At 30.1% G+C, this 21032-nt stretch overlaps 2 protein-coding genes across 2 annotated transcripts; both read left to right on the top strand.

Moving 5' to 3' along the window:
- Positions 1 to 14053: 14053 nt before the first annotated feature.
- On the top strand, positions 14054 to 14591 carry LOC120091550 (uncharacterized). The gene has a single exon (XM_039049638.2). It carries the CDS (start codon positions 14207 to 14209, stop codon positions 14417 to 14419), a length of 213 nt encoding a protein of 70 aa, XP_038905566.1. The 5' UTR covers positions 14054 to 14206; the 3' UTR covers positions 14420 to 14591.
- A 2648-nt stretch (positions 14592 to 17239) lies between these two features.
- LOC120090149 (subtilisin-like protease SBT5.4) lies at positions 17240 to 20738 on the top strand. Its single transcript, XM_039047666.2, has 11 exons — positions 17240 to 17323; positions 17414 to 17523; positions 17625 to 17722; positions 17816 to 17980; positions 18137 to 18239; positions 18319 to 18838; positions 18929 to 19026; positions 19130 to 19375; positions 19471 to 19585; positions 19713 to 19926; positions 20031 to 20738. The coding sequence occupies exons 1-11, from the start codon at positions 17240 to 17242 to the stop codon at positions 20570 to 20572; spliced, it is 2295 nt and encodes a 764-aa protein (XP_038903594.2). The 3' UTR covers positions 20573 to 20738.
- The last annotated feature ends 294 nt before the right edge of the window (positions 20739 to 21032 follow it).

Genomic DNA, 21032 nt, shown 5'->3' with positions numbered 1-21032 from the left:
CACATCAACTCCAATCAATGTCATTATCTCTAAAATTAAACTAAAATCCAACCTTTCCAAATCCTTCAATTAATTTAAAAACAAAAGCCCAAATCCTTTGTCATAATTAATTTAAAATTGAATATTTAAACACAATAGTTCAATTTGTTGTCTCAATCTTCATAATATAACTCAAATAATTCAAGAAAATTAAATAAAATTTACCCAAAAAATTGGGATGTTATGATTTGGATTAAATCGTTTGTAAAACTTATAATTCTTGTAACATTTACAAAGTGGGTCATATATATAATGTCATTAGGATAAGACACCCAATCTTATCTACATATGACCTTTTAGGTTATTACTCAAACAGATCCACTTGTATGTCTCCCATAAACTATTCAAACTACATTAAATAATTTTGGATCTTTATTATTGTATTGAGTTAATGCAATTTAAATGTTGAATAAAATACTTCTTATTTTATTAAATAAATAATTCATATGTACAAATTATAAATTACGAGATCTATGAGATTTAGGGTACTAATCACAATAGGTTAATTAATTAAAAGGTTTAATTAATTAATCTCTAATATTTGGAACTTATAATTTGTAGGTCCATTAGGTTCCCTTGCTAGCTCACAACAGATTAACGAGGACCAAAAGATCTTGAAAGAATAATTTAAAATGTTCAGATTAATTAAAAGAAACATATGCTAATTGTACATGATAAGATTAATATAATGTATAGATACATTATATTAATATAGTTAATTTTGAACTAAATTATATAATATGGGAGGTTTAATGTATTTGAATATGATTCAAATAATAAATTAATATGAATAAGATTCATAAAAACTATAGAATTGAGAGAAATGCACATTTAAATATGATTCAAAATTTTATAATATTAGATATTTAATTGTATAATTTTATTTAAAATAACTAATTAATTGGTTATTTGATTAATTAATTTAAATTAAATAATTTCCCTACATTACAAGAGAGTAGGAAGAGTGAGGAAGTTATCCTCTCATTCTTAGATACGTTATATTATATAGTTAATTTAAATTAATAACTTCCCTATATTGATTGTTATTTTCTTACTTTTTATCTCTCACCCTTAAGTAAAACATAGAGAAAAAAATTCTCTACACAAAATATTCATCTTCCTCTTAATTCCCTTAAGCTTTCAAAAAGACACTCCCACAAGTGAGTTCTTCACCAGAGTCATAGTAAGAAAGACTTTTTGGAGGCGTCCTGCTACAATGCAATTATTGTATATAAATGGACCTTTTGTCGAAGACGAAAATAAGTCACAAAAAAGGGGAAGTCGGTTCACCAAAAGAGAAGAATTGTTGTAGAAGTCTCTTCAAAGGCAATTCATCTTTCTCTTTTATAATTCATGCTTAGCCTAAATATATTATAGCATGTGATAATGCCTTCTCCTTTTTTTTTTTTTTTTTCTTTTTTATCTTTCCAAACTCAAAATAAAAGCGGTAAAACGCTTCCACAAGAGGATTCAATCCCTTCATAATTAATGATCAAGAGGTTCATGATTTGAATATCTCCACTCTCCATTGTACCTAGAAAAAAAAATAACATGAATGTGTGATTGCTTTCCACTTCGCTTCCTACGAAGTTAATAAAAAACTACTGCATCACAAATATTCTTTGAGAATTTCAAACTTTTATCGTTGTATTTCATGTTCTCTAGTTTTTAAATGCCAACAATTAAATGACATTTAAACTTATCACCAAATGTATCCCTAATCGATCTCTCAGATTTATGTGGGAATATACATCTTCAACCATTTGAATGTTTAAAAAAAAATCCAATGAATTGTTTTTAGTTGCAATTTACATAATTCATATTATGAAAATCCTCGATTAAGAGTATATTCTTTAATAATATGCAGTTGAGATAGATGGAGATCATGTTTAAGAAATTGATAGGAGTGACTTGTTCATCTCGCTACAAAAAAAAAAAAAAAAAAAAAAAAAAAAAAAAAAAAAAAAAAACTATAATCTCTTACAATTATTTGCATCTTTCTTAAATACAATAGTTGAATTCTTAGTCAAATTCAAAATAATTAATTAATTAAAAGCTACTTTTAGTTTGTCATCTTATGTCATCGAATCTCATTTGGATAAACTTAGGGACAACTATTGTATTCCAGATGATATTCATATGAGGGTTCCCAACCCGAATGAGTGTGTAGCCAATCCCCCTCCCAGTGAAGTTACTTTTTACATAACTATGTTTCTTTTAGTGTTTGTGTCCCCCTACGTCTCTTTCTTCAAAGCTTTTTTAGCATTAGTTCAACTAGCCCATATTTAGATAGTTCCATGGATGGAGTCACTTATTGGGATGCTATGTTCTTTGGGCTTAACATGGCAATGAATCCACTTTATTGACAATAACATTTATGTAGTTTCATAACTTAAGTCGTAATTTGAGGTTTGGCAAGTATTTCTACTACTTGGGTGCCAATGAGGGTGTTGTTGTAAATGGACCCTCTTCTGTAAAAATTATAAAAAAAAAAAAAAAAAGAATAACTGGTTTTGGGTCAGCAGGAATTGACACTCTCTTGGCCCAAAAGGCTTCTGTTATACAGTTCTAACGGGGTTTAGGGAGTATAGTAAGTTTCTATCGTTGATGAGATTACCTTGAATATTGTGAAAGGCAATGCAATATGCAAAAAAGAGAGAGTTCAATTCTAAAGATGCAAGTTGAAAGATAACTAGGTCGGTCGGCCTCGGTTCATAGTCGACCAAGGAGGGGGTTATTGAGGTTGATGCGCTAAATCTTGTAAGGTTCTATAGTGTGTAATTGTAATGTACAAACATTTTATTTATGTAATAAAATATACATGATGTTTTATTTTAAAATTACTTGCATTAACCACAAACCAATAAACTAACATCCATGGTTATCTTGTAGCTTAAACATGTATGGAGAGACAAATGGGTGGATCATGTTTAAGTGATAACCTAAATGGTCCGTAGTAGATGGATAAGGCTAGATATCTTATTCCGATGACACTACAACTATGGTCTGTTTTGTAAGTGTTACAATTGTTGTAAAGTGCTACAAATGATTTGATCCTGATCATTCATATGGAGACATGTGAACTGGGTCATTATATAACGTCGTTCATAATTGAAACTTACATTTCACTAGGATGACCATAGATAACATGACCTGAATCTTGAGTGAGTTGTGAATTTCTGCCTATGAGGTCGGTCCTTTGATTTGTATAGGTGAGAGTGGTCAGATCATCGACTCAACAAGCCCACCATTTTGGGGCTTCGTCTGATTGGGGAGCTGGGAACACAACTACACAAGAAGGAATTCACTCCTTCCCCAATGTCGAGGCAAGTAGATAAATTGCTCCCTTAAGGATTGATTTTGAGGCTTGAACAATGTGGCGTCGCACCCTCTCTTGGCCCGAGAGGGGTTTGATCATAGTTGGACTATGATTTATTGTTCATTAGAGGGATTAGTGGTATTTAAGGAGTTAGATGTAACTACAGGGGCAAAAAGGTAATTTTGGCCCAACTGTACTTACGAGCAGTTTGTGAAGGGTCACTGTACTATTGATTGGTTATATTTAGTGGACATAGAAATATATCTGTAGTGCGAAGAGTGTAGCTGTCAGTCTTTAGGGGAGTGCCCAATAGTTAACGGATGGTGAACAATTTAATTAAAGAGTTTAATTAATTATTCACATACCGTTGAAGCTTTAAGCTACAGGTCCATGAGGTCCCCTCGGTAGCGCAACGAGATTTATTGAGAATCAGTTTTTGGATTAATTTGAATTGTACAAATTAATTAAGGAAATTAATTATATATGATATACTTAATTATATAGTATATAATTAATTAAATATTAATCATATATGATATAGTTACTATAATGTATTTGATACATTATATTAAGTATTTATGAAAGGAAATAAATATTTGAATTTGATTCAAATGTTAGTTAGATAAATTGGATTCATATTGTTAAATTTAATGTAAATGTGATTTATATTAAATGTCCTTAGTGAGAGAAAAGAAACTATAAATTATATTGTATATGATACAATATTAAAACTATAGATTATATGTTATATTTGATATAACATATGGTTTAATATATATTATATGATATTAATATATATTAAATTAAATTAAATTGATAAATTTTATTTATTTAAAACTAATTTAAATTAATTGAGGGAGGGAGTTGTAACTCTCCCCCTTTATTTCTCTCCACTTTATGTGAGTGGAAAAAGTGGCCTTGCAAACATATTCTTCTTGATCTTCTTATAAAAAGAAAAACACAAAACAGTCCTCTGATTTTGAAAATCTCAAGAAAAGAAATTCCCTTCCTCATCCTCTCTATCAATCTTCCCTTCCCTCTCAACCAAAATCACTAGACCCACACCTCCTGGGTTCTCACTAGAGAATACCGAGGTCATCAATTGGTGGTGTCCTATTGGCCAATTATGTTTTCTATTCGTGATTTTCACGGAGAAGAGGTTTTTTACGTGAAAATTGAATTTCTTCAAAGGTAAGCCTTCTGGAACTCTTATTTTCTTCTTTGTTTAAGAATACTGTAATTTATCTGTAAAATGCATAATTTTCTGTTATCTTTGTAAAATTTATATTCTGTAAAAATGAAAATTTTAGGACGATCCCGCTTCTGCTCAATGTCCGTACATAGGGATCCTTCAGGGGCGACACGTGGCACCGGATGGATTGAAGATAAATGGTGGTTGGAGTGGAGGCAATACTGTTATAGGTGATAAGATAGCTGATGAAGCCAAAAGAGTAATACGACAAGTAAGATCGATAAAGAGAAGCTATAATTTATCCAAGGAATATAAAAATAAGGTGACCATAACTCTTACTAAGGGATGGAGACTAGGCTAGGAAGTTGGTTGAATCCTGATAGGATTTGCCAGGTAATATTCTAGGTCAATTCATGACCTGAGATACACCTAGGGTATAAAGGACAAAAATCTGTGATAAGCCTATCCTTGAGGTGAGCCTGATATAGTTGGATGCATAACTTCGTCATGAGATAGAGAAGTACATTGGAAAATCAGTTGGACCTCAAAAGAGTTTGGCTTGATAGGCCCAACAGCCCTTAGTAAGTCCAAATTGAGTTCCGCGACGGGGTGGCGTGGAAACCAAAGAGGGAGAATATACTACCAAGATAGGTTTTTAGGATTCAAACCCGAGGCAAAATAGCTAGGAAGATCATGAACTTTAACTTGAGAGTGGGAGTTAATGTTATGGGTGGATTCTAAAACCAAGGGCAAAAGCGTCAATTGGGAAAGAAAGGAAGATAAAAAAAAGTGGGTTGGAAATCAAATGGGTCCGATCGGCCTCAATCTCGGCCGAGTCGCAAGGAAAGGCCCATTAACTGGAAGGTCGAAAGGCCAAACACACAAGGAAGAAGTTTGGATCGACTAGACAAGAAGACTGAACGAGTCAACCGGGGTCCGAGTGTAATCCATGGCCCAATGTAGAATCCTAAAAATAACAAGGAAGAGATGATTAAGAGATAGAAAAGGAAAATGACCAGGACGAGAGCATATAAATGGAGAATAATAGAGAGAAACAAGGTAAGTTAATTGACCGACTTGTACTTAGATTGAGAATCTTTGAACTCTCTCTGACTTAAGCATTGGAGCATGTATGGCCTACACCACATCGGTGTGCAGTTTTGTTCTTTTGCAGGCGAGCTCTCTTCCCTCGAAAATACAAATCTACCGTTGAGGTCTCTTCCAAGGTTAGTCTAATCTTCCTTATCAAAATTTGTCATTAGTAGAGATCATATTCATCTCACTACAAAAAAAAATTATAATCTCTTACAATGATTTGCATAAATAGAATACTTGAATCCTTAACCAAATTAAAAAAATAATTACCAAAGACAACCTTAGAAATTAGTTTTAGAATATATCCACAATATCTTTCTTGTCGAACAAGTGACCAATACTTATAAGAATCTCTTTGAAATAAAACTTAAAATGTATTGGGAGTCGATAAGCTTAGGGTTATTTGGTTTGTAATCCAAATTCTATTTTATGTCTTCAGATTCATTGAATTTAAGAGATATGTGTTTGGCAGACAACCCGAATTCGGTTTCTGAAAACTGTTTCCGGATTCTGTGATCCAAACAGTGTAAATTCTGAAAACAATATTTTTATGTTTGCATTGTATCCATAATTTGAATTTTAAAATTTAAAATGCAAAATTATATTAAATAAAGTTAAAAACATTTAGAAATGTAATACATGTCATGTTATAAATTCAATTCAATTTTTTAAAAAATTAAAATATTTATTATGTAATGTATTATAAATTAGGTTGAATTCCAAATTCGGTCCTTTTGGTTTGTATAAGTAAGAAATTAGTTCATATGGTTTTAAAATTTAGATTTTAGTTCCTATGGTTTGATATAACTTCATATATAATCAATTTGTTAGATTCTCTTAAATAGTCCCTATGGCAAAGACTACTTACGAAGCTTTTATCAAACCATAGGAGATAAAATCTAATTAACCATAACACCTAAATTCTAACTTCTTCCAAACTATAGGGACAAAAATGGGAAATTATTTCAAATGGTATATCTGTTGAAAATATTTACAAGATATAGCAAAATTTTAAAACTATCAATGATAGACGCTTCTATCAGCATCTATCAATATCACTGATAGAAGTCTATCAATGTCTATCATTGATAGTTTTAAAATTTTACATATTTTGTAAATATTTTGTTTTATTTTTCTATATTTAAAAATGGCCCGACAAAAATTTCAATTTATCCTATAAATTATATAATATTACAAAAAATAATAATTTTATAATTTTTTAACATAAAACATGTTCATAAATAAATTAGCAATAGTTTATTATCAACTAATATTTAGTTGGTAACTACAACTAATTTGCAATTGTTTAAATTAGAATCAAAATTTTTAATCCTACTACCAAACATATATATCTGAAAATATGAATTATGTCTATGTTTTCATTTAATCCATTATTTTAAAATTTCTATTTTTAGATTCTCAACCAAACAGACTTAGAGATAATTCTCTATTTTCTCTAAATAATGTTTTTTTTTCTACCCAAGATCTTTGCCAAATTTGAAATATATATTTTAATATCTTATATTAAAGTCTTATAAGGGCTTTCATTTAATACGATATACATCTAGTTGATTTGAATTTTATTCAAATCCTAGGAGTATATATGTAAAATATTTGTATATTATTCCTAAAGTTAATTAATTAAACTCATTAATCAATTAATTTATTTTCATCAACTCTAGGTCATTATACTATAAACATAAAGTTATATTGATGTGTTGTATAGGACATTGTGTCCATAAATTTGGCCAAATTGTTACATAATTACGTCATATTTATTATTATGTATTAACATTTGGTAAACATTCATACATTTTTTTCCTCAAACTCTTTTTTAGGTTGTTGATAGGGTGTGCATCGTTTAGTCGGTGTCAATTTTGGAAAAAAAATTGACACCGAAAATCGACCAAACAAATGTGTAAAATCCAATCGTCGATTTGGTTGATTTTGTTGTTTTTTTTTTTAAAACAAGCAAAGTTAAGGTGAATGAAAATGAAAGATGAATTGATGAAGTATTATTCTTAGATTAACATAATTTGCAACATTATTAAATTTAAATCAACTATTTTTCTATGAAAAAATTTAAATCAATTGTGTAGTGGGTTTGGAAATGAGACAACATAAAATAAAAAATAATAAATTAATACTAAGGCAGTGGGCTTTGGCTTGGGTTGATGATAGTATATATCAAACGATCGATCGATTTTTCAATTTTTATATGAAAATTGAAAATTGTCGAACGGTCGAATCGATTTTCGGTGCTTCTATGCACACCCTTGTTGTTGGTGGTCAATTATTATTTCCCTTTAGATTTTGGTAATTCGAAAATGCTAAATGTAGATACATTATAATCATATTTCCACTTTTACCATTTTAAATATAAATCTATTATCTTTTCTATTTACGAGTTGAATATTATCTGCAATGCACGTGTTTTATAAAAATAAAATAATACTTGGAATAATTTAAGAAAAATATGCAAGAGAAGATATATCGATTAATTTATTATTTTTTTTATAACATTAAATCTTTTAAAATTTCACAAAATCTTTGTTTATCCTTTTATAATAATTCATGTAGTAAAAAAAATTCTTTTTAATTAATATTTGAATGGCGTGGTTATCTTCTAATTTAAAATTTTATTTTAAACTAAAATATTATTTTTTATGTTTTTAAGACATAAATCCTAAAAATTTATTTGCAATGTTGTTCTTAATTTTAAACTTTATTTCAAATAAATATTAATTTTTTTATTGGATGATTTGATTAACACTTTAATTTTCTTGGTTTGAAAAAATCATAATTTGTTATTCAATTTGATTTAAATCTAAAATCAAAACTTAATATATATAATTAACCAAATTTAATATCACACCCCATTATAAAAAAAGTGTTCATAAAAATGGAAAAAAAATAATGGTGAGAAGGTAAACAAGGTGGAAGGTAAGAATTGAATTTATAGAGAAAAATTGATTTAAACTTATAATCAAATATTGAAAATAAATCAAAATTGAAACTATTTTTTTTAAATGTATCGATTCATTTTAAAATGAAATTAATTTCTTAAAGATATTTAATACCATTGACGTTGGATGCTAAAAAAATAGGAAAAAAATACATTTTTTTTTCTTTTGCATGTGATGCTAAAAAAAACAAGGACAAACTAATTTATTTAATGATTTTGAATGTAAAATTATCCAATATATTTCTATAACCATCTACTAAAAAGAGCAAAAGGAGAAATGTTTCTCCCTCTTAGCTCCTTCTAGATAGTATAGGTTTTTTTAAAATTTTAAAATTTTAAAATTTTATCATTTATTATCTTTTTTTATTAGTTTTTTTTCAAAATTTCATCACTTTATCCATCTATCTATCTGTTTTTTTGCTCATAATTTTCAAAATTTCATATCTTCCAAATATCATGCAAATTAAATATTAATTAGGGGAAAAAATGTATCATGCAAATTAAAGGTGTATAGATTAAAGAAAAAAATAAGTTGGATGGTTTTGGGTTTAGTTTCTATTTAGTTTTTAGGTTTTAAAATATTTTACATTTAATATTTGAGTTTTGAATTTGGTTTCAATTTAGCATTTATGTTTCAGAGTGCTAGAATTTTAGCTTTGACTTTTGAGTTTTGCTTTAATATGATCCCAATTTTTCAAGATTTACACTTTTAACATCGATTTTTCACTAAATATTATTTTTTCGTCTTTAGTGTTAATTTATATTATTAAATTAAAAATCATTAAAAGAATGATAATTAATTAAGTTTCACTATTTTTATCCCTTTTAAAATTTCATCTTGTAATTTATTTAATAGTTAATAAAAATTGACGTTAATAATTGGAAGTGAGTATTAAATAGAAAATTGAGATTAAAAATATAAAATATTGAAACATAGCGACCAAATTGAAACAAAACTCAAATCTTAATAGTAAGATTATAACCTTTTAAATCTTAGGGACTAAATTGAAACAAAACTCAAAACTTAAGGTTGGGATTAAATGTGCAACATTTTAAATGACCAAATAGAAACTAGAGCAAAAAACCTAGGGACAAACAAGTATTATTTCCTATATTAAATATAAGTTTATTCTCTATCCCGGAAATTTAAAAATTTTCTATTAGTCTCTAAACTTTTATATTGTTAAATAAATCCTTAAACTTTTAATTTTGCGTCTTTAACTTTTTTATAGTTTTGAAAATTCATGAACCTATTAGATAGTAGCACAAAACTGGAAAATCGATGATCTATTTAACACAAAACTGAAAAATCGATGATGATCTATTTATATATAAAATTTAGTTTTATGTATAATAAATTTGTTAATTTTAAAAAATATTGAATATGCTAGAGACATATTAATTACAAAATTGATAATTTAGAGATTTATTTGAAATTTTTTAAAATTTAAATTTATTAAATACAAAATTGAATATTCGACTACTCTACTCCATTTAATTTCAGGATGTGAATTAAAAAATAATAACAAAATTTTTCATTCTATTTGATAGTATTTACTAAAATGAATGAAATCAATCTATGGGTTCTACTACCAATTCTGAACAAATATCTCATTCCTCTATAAAATTCTTATCGAATTCATTACCATTCATTATTTCAATGGCAATTTTTTTTTAATTACTTTACGACACTATCCTTTCTCTCTCTCATCTATTAACAACTTATTTATTAATTATTTTACACTTTGTATTTTCTCTTCCATTTACACTATATTAATAATTTTACTTCTAATAGAAAACATAAAAAAAATATATATATATCGTGGAGGATCTTACATTGGAAAAAGTACGAGACTTCATCATCTTTATACAATTCATGAGCTGCTTCTTTTATTGACAATTAATTTTGAGAATAAACCACATAGATACGATAATAAAAAAAAAATATGAACTCAAAGAGGTACCATCTTGAGAGACATGTTGCAGTTTGATTTTTCATCTTCAAAATAACTATGCAAGACTTTTGTTGTTAAGTGCATGGACGTAAAAGCTTGTATTGTACTTATGGTTGCTTAATTGAATAAATATAGGCTTATACATAAAGTAAATTTGAGGATTAGGATTAGTTAAAAAATCATAAATGAACAAACAAAAAACTGGAGAAGTGGAGCTCAAAGGAGAAAGATGATAACATGCATAGTTCACATAAGCAACTTATGTCTTTATTATTATTATTTTATTAGAAAATTTACTTTTTTTAGTTTCAAGTTTTGAAGAATATGTGTGTTTGGTCTATGGGTTTTCAAAACATACATTTTTAGTTCCCGAGTTTTTAAAAGTAGATTCATTTAGTCCCTAAATTTTCAAAATGTATATTTTTAGTCTCCGAGTTTTTAAAAATAGGCTTAAAAGATCTCTGCAGTAATTTATTATTATTATTATTTTATATTTTAAATTATTTTTTAAAAAAATTACCATTTCTCTATAAAATTATTTTTAAACATATTTCTGTAATTCAAAATTTCGTATAATTATATACAAGGAAAAAAAAAATAGTCAAGGGACCTTTTTAGACTTTATTCTTAAAAACTTGGACTAAAAATGTACATTCTGAAAACTCGGACTAAATGTACTTATTCTAAATAACTCAAGGATTACAAAGGTATGTTAGTAAAATTCGGGAACCTAACACACTCATTCTTCAAAACTCGGGACTAAATACGTAGTTTACCCTCTTTTATTTTATATATATGTTTCAATTTGTTCACAAACGCAGATATAAACTTCTCTGCCTATAAATACGAGAATTGTTTTGAAACAACATTTGAATATTTTTTATTATTTAACAAATTTGATAAGTATCAAAATTTGATTCCGATTCCAAACAATTCTTAGTAAACAACTAAAATAGAAAAATTGTAGTATATGTCTAGATCAGAGAGGTGACTTTGAAAAATATCTAATCAGAGTTTTTAATGGAAAAATGTCTAACGACACATTTTTATGGGCATTTAATTTCATAAAGTGGGTTTTGATGGACTTTCTTGGATTTTTTTTAAAGTTTGTCTGGTGGTTGTGTATCTTTAGTGGTAAATCTAGATCGTGATGGACTGGTCGACAAGACTGAACTATAATAGAGTAGGATGAACTCGAGCGAGTTGAACAGTCACAGGGTGATCGGATCTAAGCAGGGACAATGACCTTAGGAAGAAAGACAACTTTTAAAACCCTTGGTTTACGTCAGTTATTTCAGAGAGTTTTGACGCTTGCAAATAGGGTTGGCGATGAGGCCGGGACGGGGCGGGGGAGGGTTCCCCATCCCCATCCCTCCGTTGGGGGATTTTACCCCATCCCCGCCCTACCATCGCCATTTGAAGGTGGGGGCAGGGATTTCTTATTGGGAAAACTGGTCCCCAAGGGGACCCATTCCCCGTTTTTTCTTTTGTTTTACATGGGTCTACAATCCTATTTGTATTGAGCTTGGACACTTTAGTTTTAGATTTTCCTAAATTAAAAACTAGCTAAATGTAAAAAGTTAAATATTTAATATATTTATATATATTTAAAAACCTAATCGGGCAGGGTCGGAGATGGGAACGAGGTGGCAATACCCTCCCCATCCCCACCCCGTCTCCGGCTTGGGGACCCCTTGACCTCATCCCCCGTCAAACCTAGGATTATCCATCTAGATTGGATGGGACCCCACGGAGAATTTTGTCAACCCTACCTATAAATACCTATGTAGGATAAAAACAAGCAGCACACATATAAGGTACAAATAACATGTATATTTATAGAAGAGAACTCATGTTTATGTTTTCTTTTTTATTTTCTCTGTTGGAGAGGGGATGGAGGAGAATGTGAAGGAGTTTGAGATGTTTTGATTCATGGATTTAGGGTTATTGTGTGTGAAGATAGTGTAAGTAAGCGTAATTCGAAATGCTTCCGTGTCTTTATAATCCTAAAAAAAATTTCAATGTTTTTCTTATTCATGGCTGGCATAAAATTTATGTTGCTAGCATTATTGCTTCACTTTTATGCCATTGTAAATCCTAGCTAAATGTTTGTTCATTATTTAACCTAAAAAAGTAATGACTTACCATATGTCCTTTGGTAGTTTTTGGGCCTCTATTTTTTATTCCATATTCCATGTATTTATTTCATAGATGAAAGCATGCTTTATTTTTAAATTTTGTATCATGTGTGTTTGTTGCTATCATAGAGAATGTATAAGTTTGTGTTCTATTTTTAAAATTTTGTATATTGTGTATTTGTTACTATCATGGTGAGAAGGTATATTAAGTTGGCTTATATTTGTGTGCATACATTGTTTCAGGTTGCAATTTTCGTTTTTATATGGTAGTTATTTATTTATTTTATATAATTTATTGACTTCATGTTAATTGAATTAGCTAATTACTTGAATTGATTTATTTTTATTATCTCTTCTTTTATTTTCAGCTAGTTTGAATTATCGGATCACCATCCTCTATATTTTCCTTTATTTATGACAAGTTTAAATTTTTGGATTAGATTCTGCATTTAATATCTAATATGGTTGAAATTTAGAGATGTCCACGGGGTGGGGACAAGGAAGGCTTCCCCATCCTCATCCCCGCCCCTATTTCATTCCCTATCCCTACGAAGGAAAAAGTTCTCCGTTTGTTTTTTTTTTTTTTTAATATATTCATTTTTAGTAATTTTGTTTATTTCCAAATAAATAAAATTATATATATTAAATGAGTTATTTCCAATAAATTTTTCATTCAAAGAAAATAGTATAAAAATTCATTATAAAAATAATACTATTATATGTGTAAAATATAATTTAATTCTATAATTTTTAAAAGTTAAAATTTAAATATTAAAATATCATAGTCAAATTTTCTATTTAAATAGTATCGCATTTATGACTTAAGGTAGAAAATCTTAAATGTTAAAACAATTTAAAAATTTATTAAAGTATAAAAATGTTGAAATGAAAATCAGAAAATAATTCAATTTTTATACCACAAGTTTTATAAAAAAATATATAGATAAAATATAATAATAATAATTATTATTATTATAATTATTATTATAAACTCTGTCTATGTAAATATGAGTTAATAATAATAATAAGGTGGATATATGTTAAAACAACTATTTTAATGAAATATTTTACGTTTAGACATTTTAAAAATAGAAATTAGTTTTTAATATTAGACATTCCTCCGTTGGTCTTAATAAAATAATAATATTGAAATTTGGATCAGTAAAAGAGGCCTTAATGGAAGAAAACGATTGGATTTTGAAAAAGCCCTAAAATTGATAGCGTGTGAGAAATTACCAAACCCGAAATAACCCCCAAACCTAATCCAACTGCCACGTCTTCTTCAGCCGTTCTCCAAAAGCAAAACTCCTTTTTATTCTTTATTCTTTTTTCTTTTTAAAAAAAATATAAATTAAATCACAAACCTCACTTTCCCAACCAAATCCCAAACTCTTTTGCCTTCTTTTCAAGCCACTGCTCTCCCCGTCTATAAACATTCCGATCTTCCTTCTTCCTTATCCCTCTCTCAATCGCCAATTCCAAGATCCGGCCGCCGGAGCGACGATGTGCTGCTTTGGAAAGGTCTGCATGCTCTGCACGTGCCTGATTCTGGTGGTTGTCGCCATCGGTTTGCTTTTCGGATTCGGAGTTTTCAAAGACGGATTTCATAAGATTAAAGATAAGGTCGATTACTGCGATGGAGGTCTCTGCGGCGGCGGTGGCGGTGGCGGTGGCGGTGGAAGGCCTTTCTTCGCTGCGCCTCCTCCTCGGTTCTAGGTTTTCGTTTCTGTGGATCTTCGTTTCGATTCTTTTTTTATTTTTTGTTTAGGGGATATTTTGGGATTGCTTTATTATGCTTGCATATATTTCTCTTCATTTTTTTTAATTACAAATATTGGTGTTTTTTTTTCCTTTTAATATAAGGCATTTCCGTTTTTTTATACGATAATACATGAATATAGATGAAATAATGTAAAATTAATTGTTATGAACAAAATGTTTAGTTTCTAATATGAGGAAATACTAATCTGAAAATTTTCACGTATAGAAAAAATATCAAATTATTTATCGAAACAGAAAAAAGCTTCACATATAGAAAATTTTGCTTTATTTTTCTATTTTTGAAAATCCCTTACCATAAAAATGGTTAAAAGTTTTAATTTCATAATTTTGATAATTTTAAGTTATGTCATGCCCTTCTAAACCGTTCTTGGATTTGCTCATTCAATATCCTAAAATTTTATAACATTAGATGATGATAAATAATTGCTTTGTTTATAATACGATTGAAAGAAAAAAAAAAAGAAAGAAAGAAGAAAAAAAACATTATGCTTTCTTTTTTTTAGATATCTTTTATAAATTCTTGTAAAATTTTTTAAAAAATGTCATGTAATCCAATATGAATAGAAATACTAATAACAATATACATAACTATTTAATATATCTATATAATTGAAATATTTTTATCGTTATCAATGTTGATATTTTAATCTTTGATATTGATTCATCGATTTTCATTCGAAATTTGTTTCAAGTATTAAACATCGATGTAGTCTATATTCAAAATGATATTTTGGAATGAGTATCGATATAGTGCAGAAACAATAATGATATAATTAAAAATACATTTGAATGAATAGTATTATACTATCGAAACATCAACATTATACTTTCTATCAATTTTGAATAAGCGTTAATAAACTAGTAATATTAATACTTAAAATTACATTTTTGAATGAGCACTAATGTAATATTGATGATATGCTATTAATACACTCATGTTTTATATTTGAATTGAATTTTGAATGTGTATTGAAATAATTATGATATACTCAATTCGAGCATTAAAACAAGTGTGATGAAAATAAACTATTCACCTCACAATGGTTTCTAAAAAATGTAGAACCGAGTAAGGATCAACTATATATGTTTAGTTCCCTTTGAACACATATGTGATTACTTCAACACTAAAAATACATTTTAGTCACGTTTGAGCTTTGTTGATTCACCAATGATGAACGTGTTATTTGTTTGTTATGCTCTCATGTCCACAAATAATGAGTGCATAACCACCTCTTGATGGATAAATTTGATATAATTAAGTATATCGATTGTATAACTAATATACTTTATATTTTGTATATTAGTTCATATACAAAATATAAAGTATATTAATATATCGGTTGATACACATTTAGGTATTATTTGTTTTTTATGTCTTTAAGTTGGCAAAATTTATAAGCTTAATTCTCTAAAATCGGATGGTTATCAAACAAGGGTTTTAAAAAGGGAATTTGAAAATGTAAGAAAGAAACAATGTGAATGGTCAAAGCAAAGCCATTTGAAAAAAGTTTGTAATGCTTGAGACAAGGAGTACACATGAATAAACTGAGATCACATCCAAATAAGAGAAGTTTTGAAGATATGAGTATGGTTGATAAAGACTTAAAAGAATTGATAATTACTACCTATATCACCAACTAGGTGCAAGTTCCTTTTCAATGTCCCAATCACAAAAACTCCAAACTTAGGAGTGTTTGGCTTGGAGAGGTCTATTGTTTGTGACCTATTAGAAATTTTCTTAGAAAATATATGAGTAAAGCACCCTTAAAAAGAACTGTATTGGTTTCAAAAATTAGGTATAATATAATTTTTTTTGAAAAAGATCAATTTATACTTTAAACGTTAGAGTCTTGTCACTTTAACTTGAAACCTCAAGCTAATAATTGTATCAATTAAAATTTTATATTTTCATAAGAGAATCAATTCAGACCATCTGATAGAATTTTGTTTTAAAATTGTTAATTTACAACTTTTCACAATTGTATAAAACTTTTTTAAATACAAAGATTAACGTAAATTGAAGACAAATACTTAAATCAAATTGATAGCAATGACTTTTCACCTTAACCCTGGAATCCCGTGTGATGAGTTTGAGAGATATGGGCTGAATCCATTTGGATTGATTGACTCGTTCAAGGGCGAGAACAAGTACCACACAATCGCCTCAAGACCCTTACGAAGGTGCGATTGTGAAGAGTGATGAAAACATTTACAATATCAACCATAAGATACAAACATGGATAGGAGGGATAAAGTCGCTAATAATCCATACTTTAAAGCGTCATTCCTAATGAATTTAAATGTGGCATTTACTATGAACTTAATTGGTAACGCCAACGTTTGTTGTTTGTTGTTTCTAATATCATATTTTTATTAAAGAAAAATAGTGTCGTGTCTGATGATTGTTTCTCGTTCTTTCTTTTTATCTAACATCACATTGGTATAATGATACACAAAAGTATAATGATACACAAAACTTTAAAATGTAGTTATCAAATAACTTTATTTTGGTATTTTATTTTCATAATATAGAAAAATAAAACAGTCGTAATGAGCTTAACAATTTGTGTTATCTGTATTGCCTTAAAATGGTAAAAAAAAAAAAAAAAAAACAAAACAAAAGACAACCTTTTTACTTATTACGGGCAAAAGAAACAAGTCGATGTTTAATTTTACATCTTAAATTGGACACTATAAATACAATGATGCTACATTGTGAAATGACAAAATTTTGAAATGTTTCAAACAAAAATCATGGATGCCTTCAACCTTTCTTCAATCCTTTCGATATTTCTTCTTCTCACTTTGTTTCAAACCTGCACCATTGCCAACAAAAAGGCAAGCAATCTCTTCCTTTATATCATTATTTTGTTTCCTATTTGGTAGACTCATTTTTTTGATGCATAGAGATTCCTTTTTGTCGTGTAGCCTTACATCGTTTATTTGGGGTCGCATTCTCACGGTTTGAGTGCTTCATCGTTAGATCATCGACGTGCAACAGTATCTCATTATGATTTATTGGGATCGGTGTTGGGAAGGTGAACATCATTCAAATCATAGATTCTTTAGTTCTTTCTTGGATGAGTTTGCATCGTTCAACCTCATCATTTTATTTTGTCTTTCTTGAATCAATCTGCAGCAAAATGATAGCCAAAGAAGCTATTTTGTACTCATACAACAAACACATCAATGGCTTTGCTGCCATGCTTGATGAAAAGCAAGCTGCAGATCTTGCAAGTAAATTGTTCATACATTTCTAAACAAGTAAAATATGGTGTATCTTTGTTCAAAGAAACTCAAGATTGATGTTGTAGTACAAACACATGGCAGAATTTCCAAATGTTGTTTCGGTTTTCGAAAGTCAAGCAAGAAAATTGCATACAACACGATCATGGAAATTTCTTGGAATAGAAAAACATGAAGAAATTCCTTCCAACTACATTTGGAATGTTGCAAGATTTGGTGATGATATAATCATAGCTAATTTCGACACAGGTTTCTTCTACTCTCTTCTCAAACCTCATTTTCCTTTAATACAACAACTGTGGAGGTGGGGGATCGAACTTCCAACTCTTGGGAGAAAGGCCACCTTTTTAAACCCCTTTTGTGGTTATCTTTTTCTTTAACATTGTTCGTGTAATTGGGATATAGGTGTTTGGCCAGAATCTAAGAGCTTTAGTGATGAAGGGTATGGGCCTATCCCCACAAGGTGGAAGGGAACTTGTCAAAGTGACCCCAAGTTCCATTGTAACAGGTCAAGAGATTCATTTCCTCTCTCTGTTTTTTCCCTTTCTATTATGGTAATAAATTCAAAATAGCTACCCTCAATGCAGAAAATTGATTGGAGCAAGATTCTTCAACTTAGGCTATGGTGAACTTAGTGTTACCTTCAATTCTTCAAAAGACAATGTAGGCCATGGAACCCACACTTTATCCATAGCTGGTGGCAATTTTGTCTCTGGAGCTAATGTTTTGGGAATGGGCAATGGAACTATCAAAGGTGGCTCCCCTCGAGCCCGTGTTGCGTCCTACAAGGTTTGTTGGCCAGCAGAAGCCAGCGAGTGTTTGGACCCAAATACCTTAGCTGCCTTTGAAGCTGCAATTGACGATGGCGTTGATGTCATCTCGATTTCTGTCGGTGCAGAGCCCAAAGAGTTTTTTAGTGATGCACTCTCTGTAGGAGCTTTCCATGCAGTTGAGCGAGGTATTGTTGTTGTTTGCTCGGCTGGAAACGTCGGACCAACTCCTGGGACTGTATCAAATGTGTCGCCATGGATTCTAACCGTTGGTGCTAGTACCATCGATAGAGATTTCACCAATTTTGTGGTCCTGGGAAACAAGAAGAAATTCAAGGTAACTCATACTCAATGCATTCAAAAGTAGAAAAACTTAATATGAACAATATTCTTTTATCTTAAATTATCTCTAAATTGCCAAAACCAGGGTACAAGCTTTTCTTCTAAGGCACTGCCATTTAACAAGTTATACCCTTTAATCAATGCCGTGGATGCAAAAGCCAACAATGTCTCCAATAGCGATGCGTGAGTATATATATTTAGTCGATTCCTTTTCCCAAGATATGAAAGAAAATATGAATGAATAATTAAACAATGCACCAAACAAACTTCAAATGAGTTATTGCAGGGAAGTTTGTGAGGAGGGATCGCTTGATCCCGAAAAGTTAACAGGGAAGATCGTGGTTTGCCTTCGAGGGGGTCTTCCAAGAGTGTCTAAGGGCTATGTAGCTGCCAAGGCAGGGGCTGCTGGAATGATTTTGGTTAACGATGAGGAAAGTGGGAATGCAATTTTAACTGATCTACACATCCTCCCAGCTTCCCATATAACCTACAATGACAGCATATCCATCTTCCAATACATCAATTCTACAAAGTATTGCCCTATGTTTCCTTATCACTTCTCGAGATTGTTCATAAATATATTGTCTTCGACAAGTTCAAAGTCATAATAACAACTACTTTGATCAGGACACCCATGGCTTACATCAGTTCCGTGATGACAGAACTGGAAATCAAACCATCCCCAGTAATGGCTGATTTCTCATCAAGAGGCCCCAATACAATAGAAGAGTCAATCCTTAAGGTTTTCTTCTTCCCAATGTGTTATGAAATGATGTTTCAACTAAAAATTATTGAGTTCAAATCCAAGTTAATTTTAAAGAAGACAACCATGTTCAATATAATCATATTAATAAGTTGAGTTTTATCAGCCTGATATAACAGCACCAGGTGTAAATATAATGGCGGCTTACCCCAATGGAGTACCATTAACAAAACTACCATTAGACGATCGTCAAGCTCCTTTTAATGTAGATTCTGGCACATCCATGGCCTGCCCCCATGTTGCTGGCATTGTAGGCCTTCTCAAAACCCTAAATCCCAAATGGAGTCCGGCCGCCATTAAATCTGCAATCATGACAACAGGTTCGTTCAATCATACAATCAAATAAAAAAACATAAAAGCAAGTCTATAGCCTAGATATTATTTCTGTAATCTAAACAATTTTCAATCAATTTCATCTCTGTAGCCAAAACAAGAGACAACAGTTTACATCCAATTTTAGACTCCACCGGACTCAAAGCAACTCCATTGGCATACGGTGCCGGACATGTTAATCCAAACAGTGCAATGGACCCTGGGCTCGTTTACGACATTACAATCGACGATTACCTCAATTTCTTGTGTGCTCGAGGCTACAATGCAACACAAATCAAAAGAATATCGAAGAAGATCTTTGTTTGCGATAGATCGTTCAAAGTGACGGATTTGAATTACCCTTCGATCTCAGTAACAGGTCTGAAAACGGGCCATGTGACGATCAATCGAAAAGTGAAGAATGTGGGAAGTCCAGGGACGTATGTTGCTCGAGTGAAGGCGCCATTGGAAGTTTCTATCATGGTTGAGCCAAGTACATTGCATTTTACTGCCATTGATGAAGAGAAAAGCTTCAAGGTTTTGTTGCATAGCACTGGAAAGGGCAACCAAAATGGTTATGTTTTTGGGAAATTAGCATGGTCTGATGGCAAACACCATGTTAGGAGCCAAATTGTTGTGAATTTAGGGGAATAGGTTAGTTTATTGGTAAGTAATAGGGTTAATTGTGGTAATAGCATAAAAAGTTTTCCATATTTCACAAATAACATTCTTTTCGATGAATTGTTTTAATGGCTCATATTGATGCATATCGATATGGATCGATATTCAGAATAAAATAAAATTTTTTAACTTCTTTTAATACCACATTTCGAATCACTAAATTTTAGGCTTTTCAATGGAATATGGATTAGAATGACGATTGGGATTCAACAAAAATGAAGAGAAAAAATAAATGAAAATTTTGGCCTTGTGTTCTTGTAGTCCTCTATGGTCAATTTTTGTTTAGGAAGGAGAGATGAATTATTCTCTTCTATTTTTTTTTGTAAAATACAGATGTCGAAGAGTTACTGCGTCGTGGAGGAATTATTGTCCTGAAAGCAATTACGGCGCGCTTCGGTGCCAATCGCTGTGTCGATTGCTCCCTAAGGTTAAT

Source organism: Benincasa hispida, chromosome 11, assembly GCF_027475165.1.
Source record: "Benincasa hispida cultivar pf3 chromosome 11, pf3_genome.v1.1, whole genome shotgun sequence".
Classification (NCBI taxonomy): domain Eukaryota; kingdom Viridiplantae; phylum Streptophyta; class Magnoliopsida; order Cucurbitales; family Cucurbitaceae; genus Benincasa; species Benincasa hispida.
Note: the sequence above shows the minus strand (reverse complement) of the source record. Positions and strands in the feature narration are given on the sequence as shown.